Source organism: Eublepharis macularius, chromosome 5, assembly GCF_028583425.1.
Source record: "Eublepharis macularius isolate TG4126 chromosome 5, MPM_Emac_v1.0, whole genome shotgun sequence".
Classification (NCBI taxonomy): Eukaryota; Metazoa; Chordata; class Lepidosauria; order Squamata; family Eublepharidae; genus Eublepharis; species Eublepharis macularius.
The window spans coordinates 47,654,831-47,668,545 of NC_072794.1; the positions used below are offsets into that span (position 1 = coordinate 47,654,831).

Here is a 13,715-nt window from a genome sequence, read left to right on the forward strand (position 1 = left end):
CCCCTCCCCCCTTCCATCAAGATAGATTGTGCTTTGGTGATCAAAAATGGAAGAGGATGTAATGTACAAAGAAGAGACAAACCTGATTGTCTATGACATGTAGTCTTACTTCAAAATAACTACCAAAATATGTTCCCAACATTCAGTGAATCATTTAAAAAAATTAGGTATCGCTTCCTTTAAGGTGACTCTGACTTCTGGCAAGTTTTTTTTTCTTTTTAGGCAGTCTTCTGTTCCTTCATTTGTTTTCAGCAGTAATGCTGTCAGTCGGGTATAGGAACTGCAGTTAGCATTAGAAAACCTCTGCTGAGGAGCCACTTTGCTGAGCATGGGCCATGCATAAATGATCACCACAATTTAACAGGATCCATTTTTGCCCTTTGTTGTCTCCTCCTACATGTGCAAGGCTTTCTTGACTATACCTCATACATTTCTCTGAGTGCAAGAGATAGCTGAAAATATGGCTCTCCATGCATTTAATTTAATTCCAGATTCCAGAGAGAAGAGTTAAAAGGATTTTGAGATGGTGCTGTCAGGGCTGACCCAACCATGAAGCAAGCTAGAGTAATTGTTTAATGGTTGAAAAATAAGGTAGTAGAATCTTGAGGAAGAAGCTCCATTTCCCTGTTGCCAATCTCCAGCTGTGTGTGTCATTTTTTAAAATGAGTTGGAAAAGGGGTATTTTTTTCTGGGAGGGGCTGTGACTCTGGTACAGCACATGCCTTTCAGCCTCACGTTCTCAAGTTCAGTTTCTGCAATGGTCAGTTACAGGATCTCCAGGATCAGCAGTAACCTTTTTTCTGCCTGAGAGAGAGATTCTGCCAGTTAGGACAGGGGGAGACTTGGAGGTCAAATTCCAGGGTCATCATGAGGACCCATAAAGTTGGGCAAGTCATGTGATTTATTTTTAGGTGATGTTTTGGTATGAAAGAGGCAAATAGAATCTTTGTCTGGGGTATCTGTGGCAGTTCTCGACAGAGCTGCTGCTTAGTCAGACTAGACATTATTGACTTAGGTGGACTTATGGTTTCTGGACCTGATTCATAATCACCTTATGTTGAAATTAAGCAATTATGGATGTAATTGGTGCTTGAATAAGAGACTCCCTGAGAATTCTATGGAAAACATCTTGAATTTCTTGATGGAATAAATTCAGATAAAAAATCCTACAATGTAAAAGGCAAGCTGTCTTGGTGACGACTCACTTTTTATCCTCGTGCAGGCGCACTCTGGCCTCAAGGCCAGTGTGAAGCGTCCACTTGCCACTGGGAAGGGGCATGCTGAATTGATGCCTAAGCATTCCTCCCTGTGCCTCCCCTTAGTGTCTTCCCACTCAGGCTTCCAGGCTGCTGCAAAGTGCCCACTCTCCACTGCGAGGAGTGTTCAGGCTGTCGATTTGCCGGACCCCCTCATGACGGCAAGTGGGTGCTTTGTGGCGGCCCCCAGGCCAGAGTAGGAGGGCACTGAGGGGAAGAAGAGCAGAATACAAATTGATCTTCATGCTGGCGCATTGCCAGGAGGGGGCCTGCCGAATCAACAGCCTAAGCACTCCTCCCCACTCCTCACCTGAGGGTCGCTGATGAGAAGGCAGAAACCCCAGTGACACTGGACGCTTGTCTGCACTTGCCTGGGAGGGGTCCCCACTGGATCATGTGGCACTTATTCTCTCCTCCCTAAGGAAGCCTGGCTGCAATCCTGAAGGCAGTTTTCTCAGAGTAAGCTCCATTGATGGTTATGTTTCATAAAAAAACTTTAAAAAATGACCAACAACAGTTTTCTAGAGCTTGTGTTTTTTCACACAATGGGCTTTGTTGCTAGTATAAAATAAAATAGTCTGACTTGATATAAGGAAGCTTCGTATAAATGTTGCCTTAGCTATGTGGGACCAATCCTAAGTAGATCAACTCAGAATCCTACCCAGGGCTATTTAATGGGGCTTATTCCGAAGGAAGTGTTTTTAGGATTAAGGTTCATCTCATGTACTCTTTATTTTCAGGATTCAAGTTTGTAACTGAAATTCTTAACATAATTTTGGCAGCTGATAATATATGAAAACTAAAGATCTCACACCAAATGGAAACAGACAGATCTTTTGTTGTGTTTCATCTGTATATAAGTGTTTGCCTTATGAATGTACATTTCCGTGTTTTAATATACTGGCTGTAACAAAAATATTTTCCCACGGAGATTGCTCAGTTTGTCAGCAACAACACTAGCATTAAAAAGGGGAGAATAAATGTTAGTTTGATTTTTTTCTTCACTGATGTATTAGTATATTGATCTTACTTTTTTTTTTTTTTACAGATTTCAGTTATATATTATTGTTTGTGGATACCAGTATGGCTGTTGTCATGCATTGCTTGACAATGGTTTATAGTAAATTAATAGTTTATTACTTGATTTTACTGCATTTGTAAATCAATTTGAGCACTTAGATAACAGAAAAGTGATTTACAGTGTAACCTTACAGAGTTATGCTCCTCTAAGTCAATTGAAATCAATGGGATTAAACTGAAGTATCTCTGGGTCAGCTTATTCTGTTATAAATATAAATAAATACCTGTCATTGCAACATTTTCCGTTAAATATATGGACTATGCCCATGGTGACAACAACAGCAATAGCAATAATATTAACAATAATATTTACATTTGAATTTTTAAATTATCAGGGACCGCAAGGGCCTCAGGGACCGGTGGGTTTCCCGGGACCAAAGGGACCTCCTGTAAGTATTTTCTTTTTTCCTTTTTTAATGCAACAGCTATGTGGCCCACATGGTATAGAACCTGATTGAAAGAAACACTGATGGTTAAGAAGGTTTGATGCCCAAGAAAGTACAGTCTAAAGCATTTTGTTCCCGTTCGCTCTCCCCAGCGTTCATGAGTACCCTGACCTGAATAGGCCAGGCTAGCCCGATCTTGTCAGAGTTCAGAAGCTAAATAAGGTCAGGTCTGGTTAGCACTTGAAAGGAAGACCAGGGTTGCTATGCAGAGCGGACCATGGCAAACCACCTCCGTTTGTCTCTAACCTTGAAAAACCTATGGGGTTGCCATAAGTCAGCTGTGACTTGACAGCAAAAAAATGTACATGCACGTACACTTATATCAGGCTGATCACATTGCTATAATCCATGTAATACCTTTTATTTGGACAAACCAAATCGATACAAAGCATCATGTCTGCTTTTGAGCGCACCAAAACACTTCATCAGGCTGGATGCTGCATAATTTTAAAAGACAGAGGATTTAGAAGCAGGTTTTAAGGCCATAGTGATGTTATGACTGTCAGCCCAATTCTTTGTATGTTTACTCAGAAGTAAGTCTCATTTGCTTTCAGTGGGACTTACTCTCCAGTAAATATGCACATCATTGCAGCTTAGGTTTGTAGTGGGGTGGGGGAAGGGTGTGCTGGTTGTACTGCCCAAGAGCATTCATGCAGAGGTGATGTTTATGAGAACCAATGAATGACTCCTCATCAGTGGTTGATTCATATGGCCCTTGGTTTGCAGTTGCCTCTTTTCACAGTATCATGGTAAATACTCCTTACTTTGAGACAGCAAGTATATGTGTATGAGTGCTACCTCTATGCAAACACAGGAGCTAGGAAGGAAAATCACTTAGGAGGAATATGATTGTCTTTTACCAGACATTCTGTGTGTATTATGTGAATAGTGCATTCTGCTATTCCAGAATCAGCTCAGGAAAGCTCAGTCATGAACTAAATGGCAGAGCACATGAGATGATTTTTTTCCAAGTGTACAAAACGTATCTGAAACTGTGGAGTAATAGCCTAGGGCCAACAGAGGACTTGTTTTCTGTCTAATAGTGAATGGAGAAATGAATTCAGACATCATGAAATTCGCCTGAAACTCTTCCCTGTTTAGTGACTGTAGCTCAAAATGGGCTGGTTTTGAAATGTGACTAGCATTAGAAAAAATGTTTGCTGAGAAATAGGAAATGATTGACAAACAACAAAATTGTATAGATAAAAATCAAAATATAAAAGCTTAATAAGATAGAATCCTGATTTCGTTACAGCTGTAGTGTGTGAAATGGTGCCTATTGCTGCTGTTCTTTTGCTTTTGTTGCCAGTATAGTTGAAATCCTCCTTTGTCACTTTGTGTGATATGCCATACAATATGTCATACAGCACACGGCTGTCAGTATTATATGTGCTCTGAATGAAGTTATTGCAGGGTAAAGCAGGATATTGAAAACTGTCTGCTTTCTGCTGTGTGACTTTCTCTGCTTGATGACCAGAGGCCACTAGAGGTCAGTCTCCATCTCTGTTATGTCAAGCCTAGCCTTTAGAAAAGTGTAGAATTTAACGGGAAAGTATGCAATCTGCTCTTGGCAGACTATCACCAAAATGAGTGTGCTACACACACTGACTAGGTTATTGACTTTAAAATGCTCTATTCATAAATGAAGCTGAAGCATTCACTGACTTGGAATAACGTGTAGCCTCTCGAAACCTTTAGGGTCCCATTTGGGGCATTGATCAGTTCTGTTCAAATCAATCTGCTGCAGTCCCCCCCCGCCCCCTCCCGTAATGAAATTCTTTTGGAAGAAAGAGAAACCTCTTTGAACTCCCTCTTCTACAAGTGTTAGCACTGGTGTGTTGAATGAATCTGTAGCCAGCCTGAAATTATATTGATCCAGCAGCCCTTTGCTCTGATTATATTTGGGTTGCAGAATGGCATTATGCTTCTTATTAATATGAGCTCTCAGAATCTATATTGGCAGAGAAGCCATGGCTCATTGGCAGAGCATCTGTTTTGCATGTAGACAAGCCCAGGTTTAATCCTTGGCATCTCAGATAAAACGATCAAGTTGTCAGTGAGATGAAAAACTTTTCCCTTCCTGAGAACCTGGAGAGTCATTTCCAGTCGGAGCTGACTCATTATAAGGCAGCTTCATGTATCTGTGTATGTGTTCATAATTACAATACAGAAGGAAATGGAAGTAGCCACGTATCCGCCTCCTGAAGTAACTTTTCCTTTTAAAAAGAGATGACCACCAGAGCTGAGTTACACATATTTGTTTTTAATATATTCTTAAGTCCTAAGCATTTATTGGCTGGCTACTTCATTTTTTTTTTAATTAGATGTACTGTATGGTATCATGTCCCACATGTACCTATATCATGGAATAAAACCATCATCAGTTTGTTTAAAAATAGTTTCTGTCAACCTGAGGGTTAAGTAGAACACAGAGCACAGTTATTAGTATGCCTACAAATTTTGAATTAGTTTCAGAGAAATCATGTAAATGTGAAAATATTTTGGGATGAATGTATGAGAAAACAAATAAAATTAGAAATATACTATCCCTAATGAAAAGAAGTACCATTAAGTACTTTCCAGTTCTTAATGAAAGGGGAATGTGTCTGACCATCATTAAACTTGCCCCCGCCAATTTCATTCCCAGGTATCAGCCAACTTTCAGAAAAAATAGCTCTGCAGTGGAAGAGAGTAGAAATCACTGCCCCTTCTTCCATAAATGGAAGTGCATGGTTGAATAAACTGAGCTCCTCAGCTTACCGTGGTGGGGTGGTCTGCAGCGAGAGCAAGGCGGGTGATGGGCTTTCCATCATGGTGGCAGCTGCAGCAGCCATCTACAGGGGTAGAGCAAGAGGTCTCTGGCCATTCCTACCCACCCTGCCCCAACACAGAGGGTGGTCGGGGTGACGATGACAAGGGGCCCTGGTGGGTGGCCCATGAGATGAGCATGGATGATGCCAGATGTTGTGGAAGGACTTCTACCAGTGGCATTTGGCCCATATGGTTCTTTTGCTAGTGTCCAGGGTATGCTGACCACCAGTTCCAAGAGTCAGAAAAGAATTTTTCCCCTCTCGCCAAGTTGACTAGGGATCAGGATTTTTCCCCTCCTTCCTCTGGGCACAGAGCAGGGATCACTGGGTGGACTGAGTAGGAGTCTCCCGGGATGGCAGATAATTTATGACCAGCCTGTCTTGGAAGCCAGAGGTCCCCTGCTGTGGAAGGGAGGCTCTAACTTTGGGAGTACAGCTGTTGGAGCATTGGTGGGAGCTGGGCATGATGTTCCGCCTCTTGTGGTGGTTTGCAGGCATTGGGACAGATCCATTGGGGGTGAGACCATGCTGGCTGGCTGTCTCGCCCATAGTTAGAGGGGTCTGGGGCAAACAGGGATGTTCCTAGTTCAGGGGTATCATCCAGATTCACCCCTGAGTGGCAGAGAACCACTGAGGTAGTGCCTGGGGGATTGACATCACCTGCCATCCCATGGTTCAGTGCCCAGTAGGCAGGCTCAGGTGGCGTGCCATCAGATAGCAGTTGGGTTGTCTGATGGTTTGGATCCATGGCCTATAACATGCCAGTGTTCCAACTGCTGTAATCAAAAAGTTGTGACCTGTTTTTATTCCAAGAACACGTCTGTCTTCTTTAACCAGATCCAAGTCTCATAACATGCCCTGCAGCCACAAATACCAAAGAAACTTGGGGTTCTGTTATAGGAGTTAGAGTCCTTTGGATGAGAGAGCATGTCACAAATTTAAACAGACCTGATAATATTTGTTTCATTTACAATAGTTGAGAAGATCATGTTGGAAAAAGCAACTCCTGTAGCAGGCAGCAAAACAGCTGATCCCATGCCTGATTTCTAAAGAGAATCACTACAACCCTGTCAAGTTGCTTCCTGTACCACTGTATTGTCTCAAAAAAACCCCGTTTCATCTCTGGGTTTTCCAGTTCAAACTTAACCCCTCACACTATGACGAAAGCATGTTTCTTAAGACTTCTAGTGATAAATGCCAATTCAGAGATTATAATCAACTAATCATCTCAGCCATCAACACACAAACAGCTTTCAGAGTATGGACAATCGGCAGCCGTAGCAGATGCAGTACAGATGAAAGAAAGCTTGAGTTGGGGCATACCTGAGATTGCTAGGCATGACAGCATCCACTTTTCAAAACCAGCAAAGTCTGCAAGACCATTTTTTTTGCTTCGTTTTGTAGGGTCCTCCCGGCAAGGATGGTTTGCCTGGACATCCAGGACAGCGAGGTGAAACTGTAAGTATATTCTTCATATATATGATATTTTTGTTGGGATATATTTAGCATTATTGGAGCATTATTCTCAGGTTAATGAACTGGGAGAATGAACTTACGCCCAATGTATTGGGCTTACTTGGGCTTTTTGAAGACCTTCTTAGCACCTAAATTATCATTAATCTTTGTGTTCTCTGCAATTTCACACATGCATGCTCTCTTGTTGATGGCTTGAATACTCGAGTGCTGAGATGAAGGAGCCACAGGATTTCTGAAATTGTTTCAAGCAGTGCTTCTCAATGGGAGCAGTTGTGGACATGAGAATTGCATTACCCTATCAGGCCCATGTCCAGCTAGTTTAGTGTTCTGTTTCTCCCAATTTCCAATCCTGCTTTTAAGCAGGGAATGAATTGGGGGAGCACCCATAATTTTTGTCTCTCCAGCCTCCACTATCAGAGGCAAACTTCTGCTGAATTTGGTAATGCAATTTTTCTGTGAAGGCTAAGAGGTATTGATAGGCCTATCTTTCATTAATTTGACTCTTCTTCTTGAAGCCATCAGTCTAAACTAATGGCCATTATGTCATTTAATGAATCACTGCATGGTAAAGAGTGGCGATCACATTCATGTGTGAATTAGCCCTTAGTGTCCTGCTTAGAGAAAAGGAATGCCTACAATTCATTTTGGTATAAATATTCTGTTGGAAAGTTAGTATTTCATTCAAAAAGGATTTGATATGATTCCCCTGCCTAGAAACAGTAGCCTATGTGTTTCCATGTTATATACCATGTAGTTATCATACATCAAAAGGCAAATTTGGTGATTCTGTTATGCAATTATAAAAAATTTAATTGGCGATGTACTTCAGAGAAGAATAATGGATTTGCTCAATTATTATAGACCTGCAGAACCACTTGTCTAATAGATATGGACCTCATTTTCTCTAAGAAACATTTTAAATCAAGGCAACTATAATCTCATATTGGCTTGGATACTTAAAACTCAGGGTGTTCATTCTTCGAATATTCCCAATCCAAAAATATATCCAAAATTGTCTGTTTGGGATTAGCTCAGGAGCATCCAAAATTACCCCCCGAAGTCCTGAAATTCAAGGAATTTGTAGGGATTGTTGATAGAATTTTGGGATTGTTTCAAATTTCAGGGAGGCCAGGAGTAGTGATAGAGTGAAAGGAAACTCCCTGGGAACAATTGGAATTCCAGAGGCCAGGTCTTCCCATAGAAAATGTTTCCTGTTTCTTTTGTAAACACTCTTCCCCTTTTTGAGGGGAGAGTGGAAAGCAGGAAAGATTCACAATCTTTGCCCTAGTCCTAGTGGCTTGCTAGATCAAGCTCTTTGTAATCAGTGGAATAACTTACATGTTTAAATGTAGCTGATTATTCATAAATACACGCTTGCAGTGTGGGATCATCATCATCCCATTTGATTTATATACAGCCGTTCAGGATACCTTAACACCCACTCAGAGCGGTTTACAAAGTGTGTCATTATCCTCACAACAATCACCCTGTAAGGCAGGTGGAGCTGAGAGAGGTCTGAGAGAGCTGTGACTGATCCAAGGTCGCCCAGCTGCTTGAAGCAGAGGAGTGGGGAATAAAACTCAGCTCTCCAGATTAACCACTATATCAAACTGACTCTTGTTCCAAATGGTTCCATCATTCACACAACCTCTATACTTAATTCTGCATATTTTCTAGATTTGATACTGGCAAAGAAAAGACTGTGAACCTACAGCTAGGTGTGGGGGATTGTTTGCTGGGGGAGAGATGGAGGTTCAAAAAGAGGGTGGTACAATACAATCACAATACAGTCACCGTTTTCTATGATGTACATTTCTCACACTTATTTTTTCTGATTCACACTGTCATATCTGATGAACCATGCATGTCCATGGTGGTTACATCATTTGTACCAGTTCTGTGCTTAATTCTACATATTTCATATATTGGCTTTGATCAGGAAAAAAAAACTTGTATGTGTGTTACTTTTTGATTTAAGCATTACAAACCTTTTATAAAATATGTGAACAGTAATGATGACTGTATGCACCATGTGCTATGAACACACCCCTTCAGCTATTTGAGAGGAAAAGAAACCCTATTGTCTGCTTCCAGCTTTTAAGTTATGCTTTCTCTGTCTCTGTCTCTCTCTCTCTCTCTCTCTCTCACACACACTCACACACACACAAACACACACACACACACACAAAATTGATTAGGTCCTGAAATATCTATGATTTTTCTGCAAAAAAATCATAGATATTCTCCAAAGATTTCCTCAACTTCTTTTCCAGTGTGATTGTTATTAGCTGATGGGAAAACAAGGGCATCTGGCAATGAGCACACATCAATAACTAACTGGGAGCTACTCTGCCATCTTTATGCAGATTGGTAACAGCGGTGAGAGACAACAGTAGAAAAAATGGTCTGGAGAATAGTCTGAAAACTCATCCTGAAGTTATATTGCTGAAGGTACACAGACTTAAGCATGTCTGGATAGGGTCGGAGACCACCTATTACAAAAATAACATGAAGCAGAGTAGGAGTGCTTCAAGAAATGGTAGGCTTCATCCAAAGCTCCACAAGGTTCAAAAGAACACACTGAAAACTACACATTTATTTCCATTTCACATTGCTGTACACCCACCCCCTATATCAGCAATGGCGAACCTATGGCACGTGTGCCACAGCTGGCACACAGAGCCCTCTCTGTGGGCATGCGAGCCAAGTCACCGATTGCTAGGTCCAGGGCTCATTTGGAGGGGGAACGCCGGCAACGGCGTTCCAGTAGCTCTGAGCAGAGATCACATGGGTTTTGGCCATGCCCACATGATTCCTTTTCCTCAAGGCTGCCTCCCTGCTGCCCATCTCTTTAGCAGCAGGAAGCGGAGGCAGCAGCGAGGCTGCTGGGGCTGGCTTTGTAAAGAAGAGTAAGCTGCTTTGATTTAACTTGCTTTACTTTCAGTCGTGGCTCTTGAGCGAGTGAGAAAGAGAGGGAGAGAGAGAGTGTGTTTGCAAGCAGGGCTGCTGGTCTAAAGAAGGGCAAACTGCTTTGATTTAACTTGCTTTACTTTCAGTCGTGGCTCTTGAGTGAGTGAGAGAGAGAGGGAGAGAGAGAGTGTGTTTGCAAGCAGGGCTGCTGGTCTAAAGAAGGGCAAACTGCTTTGATTTAACTTGCTTTACTTTCATTCGTGGCTCCTGAGTGAGAGAGGGAGAGAGAGAGAGAGAGAGAGAGAGAGAGAGAGAGAGAGAGAGAGAGAGTGCTTGCAAGCAGGACTGCTGGTCTAAAGAAGGGCAAACTTCTTTGATTTAACTTGCTTTACTTTCAGTCGTGGCGAGTGAGTGAGTGAGTGAGTGAGTGAGTGAGTGAGTGAGTGAGTGAGTGAGAGAGAGAGAGAGAGAGAGAGATGTTAATTAGTTGGGACAACTGTATGAGTTGTTTTTTCTTAGCTAAAACTGCAGTATTCAGGTTTAATTGCAGTGCTGGCACTTTGAAATAAATACATTGGTTTTGTGTTGCAGTTTGGGCACTTGGGCTCAAAAAGGTTCTCTATCACTGCCCTATATACTAAGGGAAACCCCAATTAACCTTATGTTGCATACTTCCCAACTCTAGGACACAGCTAGACTTCAGCATCAAAAATGGAAAAGCAATAGAAGGAGGTCTTACTTTTTAGTAATCCAGAGCTGGAGAGGATGCTTAACTTTTTCACAACTCCCCACTTTTCTCCTGTAATGCCCCATCTCTTCCACTTTCTCCCACTAAATGTGGGGGTTAGGGAAAAGGGTTAGGGAAAGTCCATTGCATTTGGGAAGGATGGTTCTCTCCTGCATGTTGCCCCCCCCCCAATTGTACCGTCTCTTCCTGCCATGTTTTACCTTTTGGGCGGTGACAGTGGTTCTCAGGTCTAACCTGTTGCTTCTGCTCTGAGAAGAAAACAGGGCAGTTTCATAAAAGCAGTCTCCACATGACCGTTGGACACAGTGTGCAGGAGCCTCTTGGACATGGTAACCCTGAAAATGACTAGTAAGACCTTGGATAGGTACTCGGAAGAGCATGCCTTAAGGAATACTTGTGTACACACACGTAATAAAGTCAGCAACAACAACCTTGTGCGTATATACCATTCTCCAGGACTACTTAATGCCACACTCAGAGCAGTTTACAAAGTCAATGTCATTATTAGCCCCACAAACAGACACCCAGTGAGGTAGGTGGGGCTGAGAGAACCCTAAAAGAACTGTGACTGACCAAGGTCACCCAGCTGGCTTCAAGTGGAAAAGTGAGGACTGGTTCTCCAGATTAGAGTCCTACCACTCTTAACCGCTAAACCTAACATGTACAGACTCCTTTTTTATATTCAGCATTGCCAAATTCTTTCTTTCAAATAGATGAGCTGCCACAACTCTATAGAGTCCCTCTTCTAGTGGTGTCTCCAACCGTTTTAATATCAAATATCTCAACATTACAGTTGAATTAAACTTTACCTGAAACAAAGTATCAAGGCAACATTGAGGTGAAGTATCTGAGAGATGATGATGAAGATTACAGAATTTTGACGAGACCAATGGATTTTCTCAAGGGGCTACTCCCATCTGTGCCTAAGAGCCGTAGAAGCATTTAATCAAAGTTCCTAGTCCACTTGACAAAAGGGAAACTCCCATGCATCTTGGTCTCTTGTTCCTTCACCACCACTCTCATCTTTGTCACTTTCCTATCCACTTTTCCTTCCACTCCTTTAGGTAAAGATTTGTCTGCTTTTCCTAGCTGATTTTCATATATTTCTGTGTTGCTCTGTCTGCTTTTAACACATCTGCCTGCATGTCTGCAACATATATTTGAGCTAAGCCCTGAGCAGAATCATTTATGCAGTCAGAGTCATCCAGTCTGTTTCACAAAATGTGATCTGTGAAACTAACTGCCACTTTGAACCAGACTGCTAGATGAGCTAACCTCCGAATGACTGGAAATGACAGATCTCTGAAAGAGTCTTCAATATTTTACATTTAAGTGTGCATACTTATAATAGAAACAGCAGCTCTTAAATCTTGGTTGAAGATGAATCCCTTGACATGGTATTTTTTGCTTGTCGCATCTTCAATAGTAATGCAGAAGTCTGTGAAATATGCAAAAGTACGATATGATAATGTTAATCTTTTCCCCCTTCAGGGATTCCAAGGCAAAACTGGCCCACCTGGCCCTGGTGGAGTTGTTGGACCTCAGGTACATTGTTTCATCTAACTTTACTTCTGTAGAAAGTGGGAAGAACTTTTGGTATGGCTGTTCCTGTCAATCTCATACAAGTTGACCCAAGGTACACCTTTACACATCAGAAGATTCTTTCAGTGTGTCAGTCGGCCAACATGTTTCTGCCTGCCATGAAGGTCATAGCATCCTTATTTGTCCATACTGATATATGACAGGTATATGCCATGCTGTTTGGGTGGTATTTACATTAAACAAGGGAGGATGTGAGAATGGCCAGGGAGGTTGTAGGAAACACACCATCTTTCTTCCCTTGTTTGCCAGCTTCCTGCGGGCTCCTGAGTGGTGCTCAGTTAGGTCATTGCTGCCACATCCAGGTGCATGGTAGCTTGCTGCCAGTGTACCTGGGCTCAAAGCTACTGGGTTTCAGGCAGCTCACTGCCTCCTTGCTGGCCTCAGGTTGGCTCGTTGCTGCTGAGGCTGAGCCTGGGGCATCGTTGCTAGACCGCCTAGGCCTCTGTTACTCTGCTCGCCTAGTGGAGATCTGTGTATGTGCAAACTTCAGGTAAGTGTTTTGAGGGTGCATTTAACCCCCTCCTCCCCATTTTTTTCAGGTTTCAGATTTTTCTGCAACCATAGGGGAATCCTCTAAGGTTGCTGAAATGTCTGTTTTGTTCTCAAGTGGCCCTGATTGATAAGAGTGGGGGTGAAAGTTGCCACCAAATTTTACCTGTGGAAGATTTGAAGATGCCTACTTGGGTGAAAAATCCAAGGAATCTGAGGAAATTTGAGTGAAAAATTTAAAAATCTGAGGGAATTCCCTTCATTGTGCAACAGGTTTGACGAGATGACCCTTGGGAATCCCTTCTAGCTTTATGTTTTTGTAGGATACAAAATGAGTTTCCATTAAGCCTAGTGAGGTTTTTTTAAGTTCAGTTCCACATCTTTCACTTAGATCCACGCCAAACAGACGTACCAAGCAAAAAATTCAGTTGTTCTTTGGTATTGTGTATCAAATGTGTATATATAGTATTCATTTGGATATAACACAGTTAAAGATTAACTAGGACCCCTGAAATGTAACTCACGCACCTATTAGAAATTCAACTGATTTCACTTAAATTTGAAATTAGTGGATCAAATCTCTGCTTAAATATCAGCAAAAAGAAATTAGGTTGGAGAGATGTTTCAGGAGAACCTTTACAATCAAAGTCTCTGAGATATTACGGTAAGGTGAAAAGTATCTTGGAAATCTGACAGGCCATTCCATTTGCCTTCTCTCCTTGTTCTGAGAATAGGGTATTTTTAAGGAATCATAAAGGATGGAAGACAAGATACAGTTTATTTTAGAAAACATTTTATTAAATCTTTATAGAATGTCAGGTCTTTTTAAAGTTCTTTGCTTTCTAGTTTAGCTACAGAAGGCTTCTGAATAAGTTTTCATTTCTTCCAGAACTCCAAT

The 13,715-nt window shown here is 41.9% G+C and overlaps 1 protein-coding gene across 1 annotated transcript in view; it reads left to right on the forward strand.

The window, feature by feature from the left end:
* Positions 1–13,715, forward strand: part of COL11A1 (collagen type XI alpha 1 chain) — a 368,205-nt gene that overhangs the window by 247,875 nt on the left and 106,615 nt on the right. Inside the window, exons 36-38 of the mRNA XM_054980352.1 lie at positions 2,672–2,725; positions 6,997–7,050; positions 12,218–12,271. Of these exons, the coding sequence (XP_054836327.1) occupies positions 2,672–2,725; positions 6,997–7,050; positions 12,218–12,271 (162 nt within the window). The remainder of the gene's footprint in view (positions 1–2,671; positions 2,726–6,996; positions 7,051–12,217; positions 12,272–13,715) is intronic.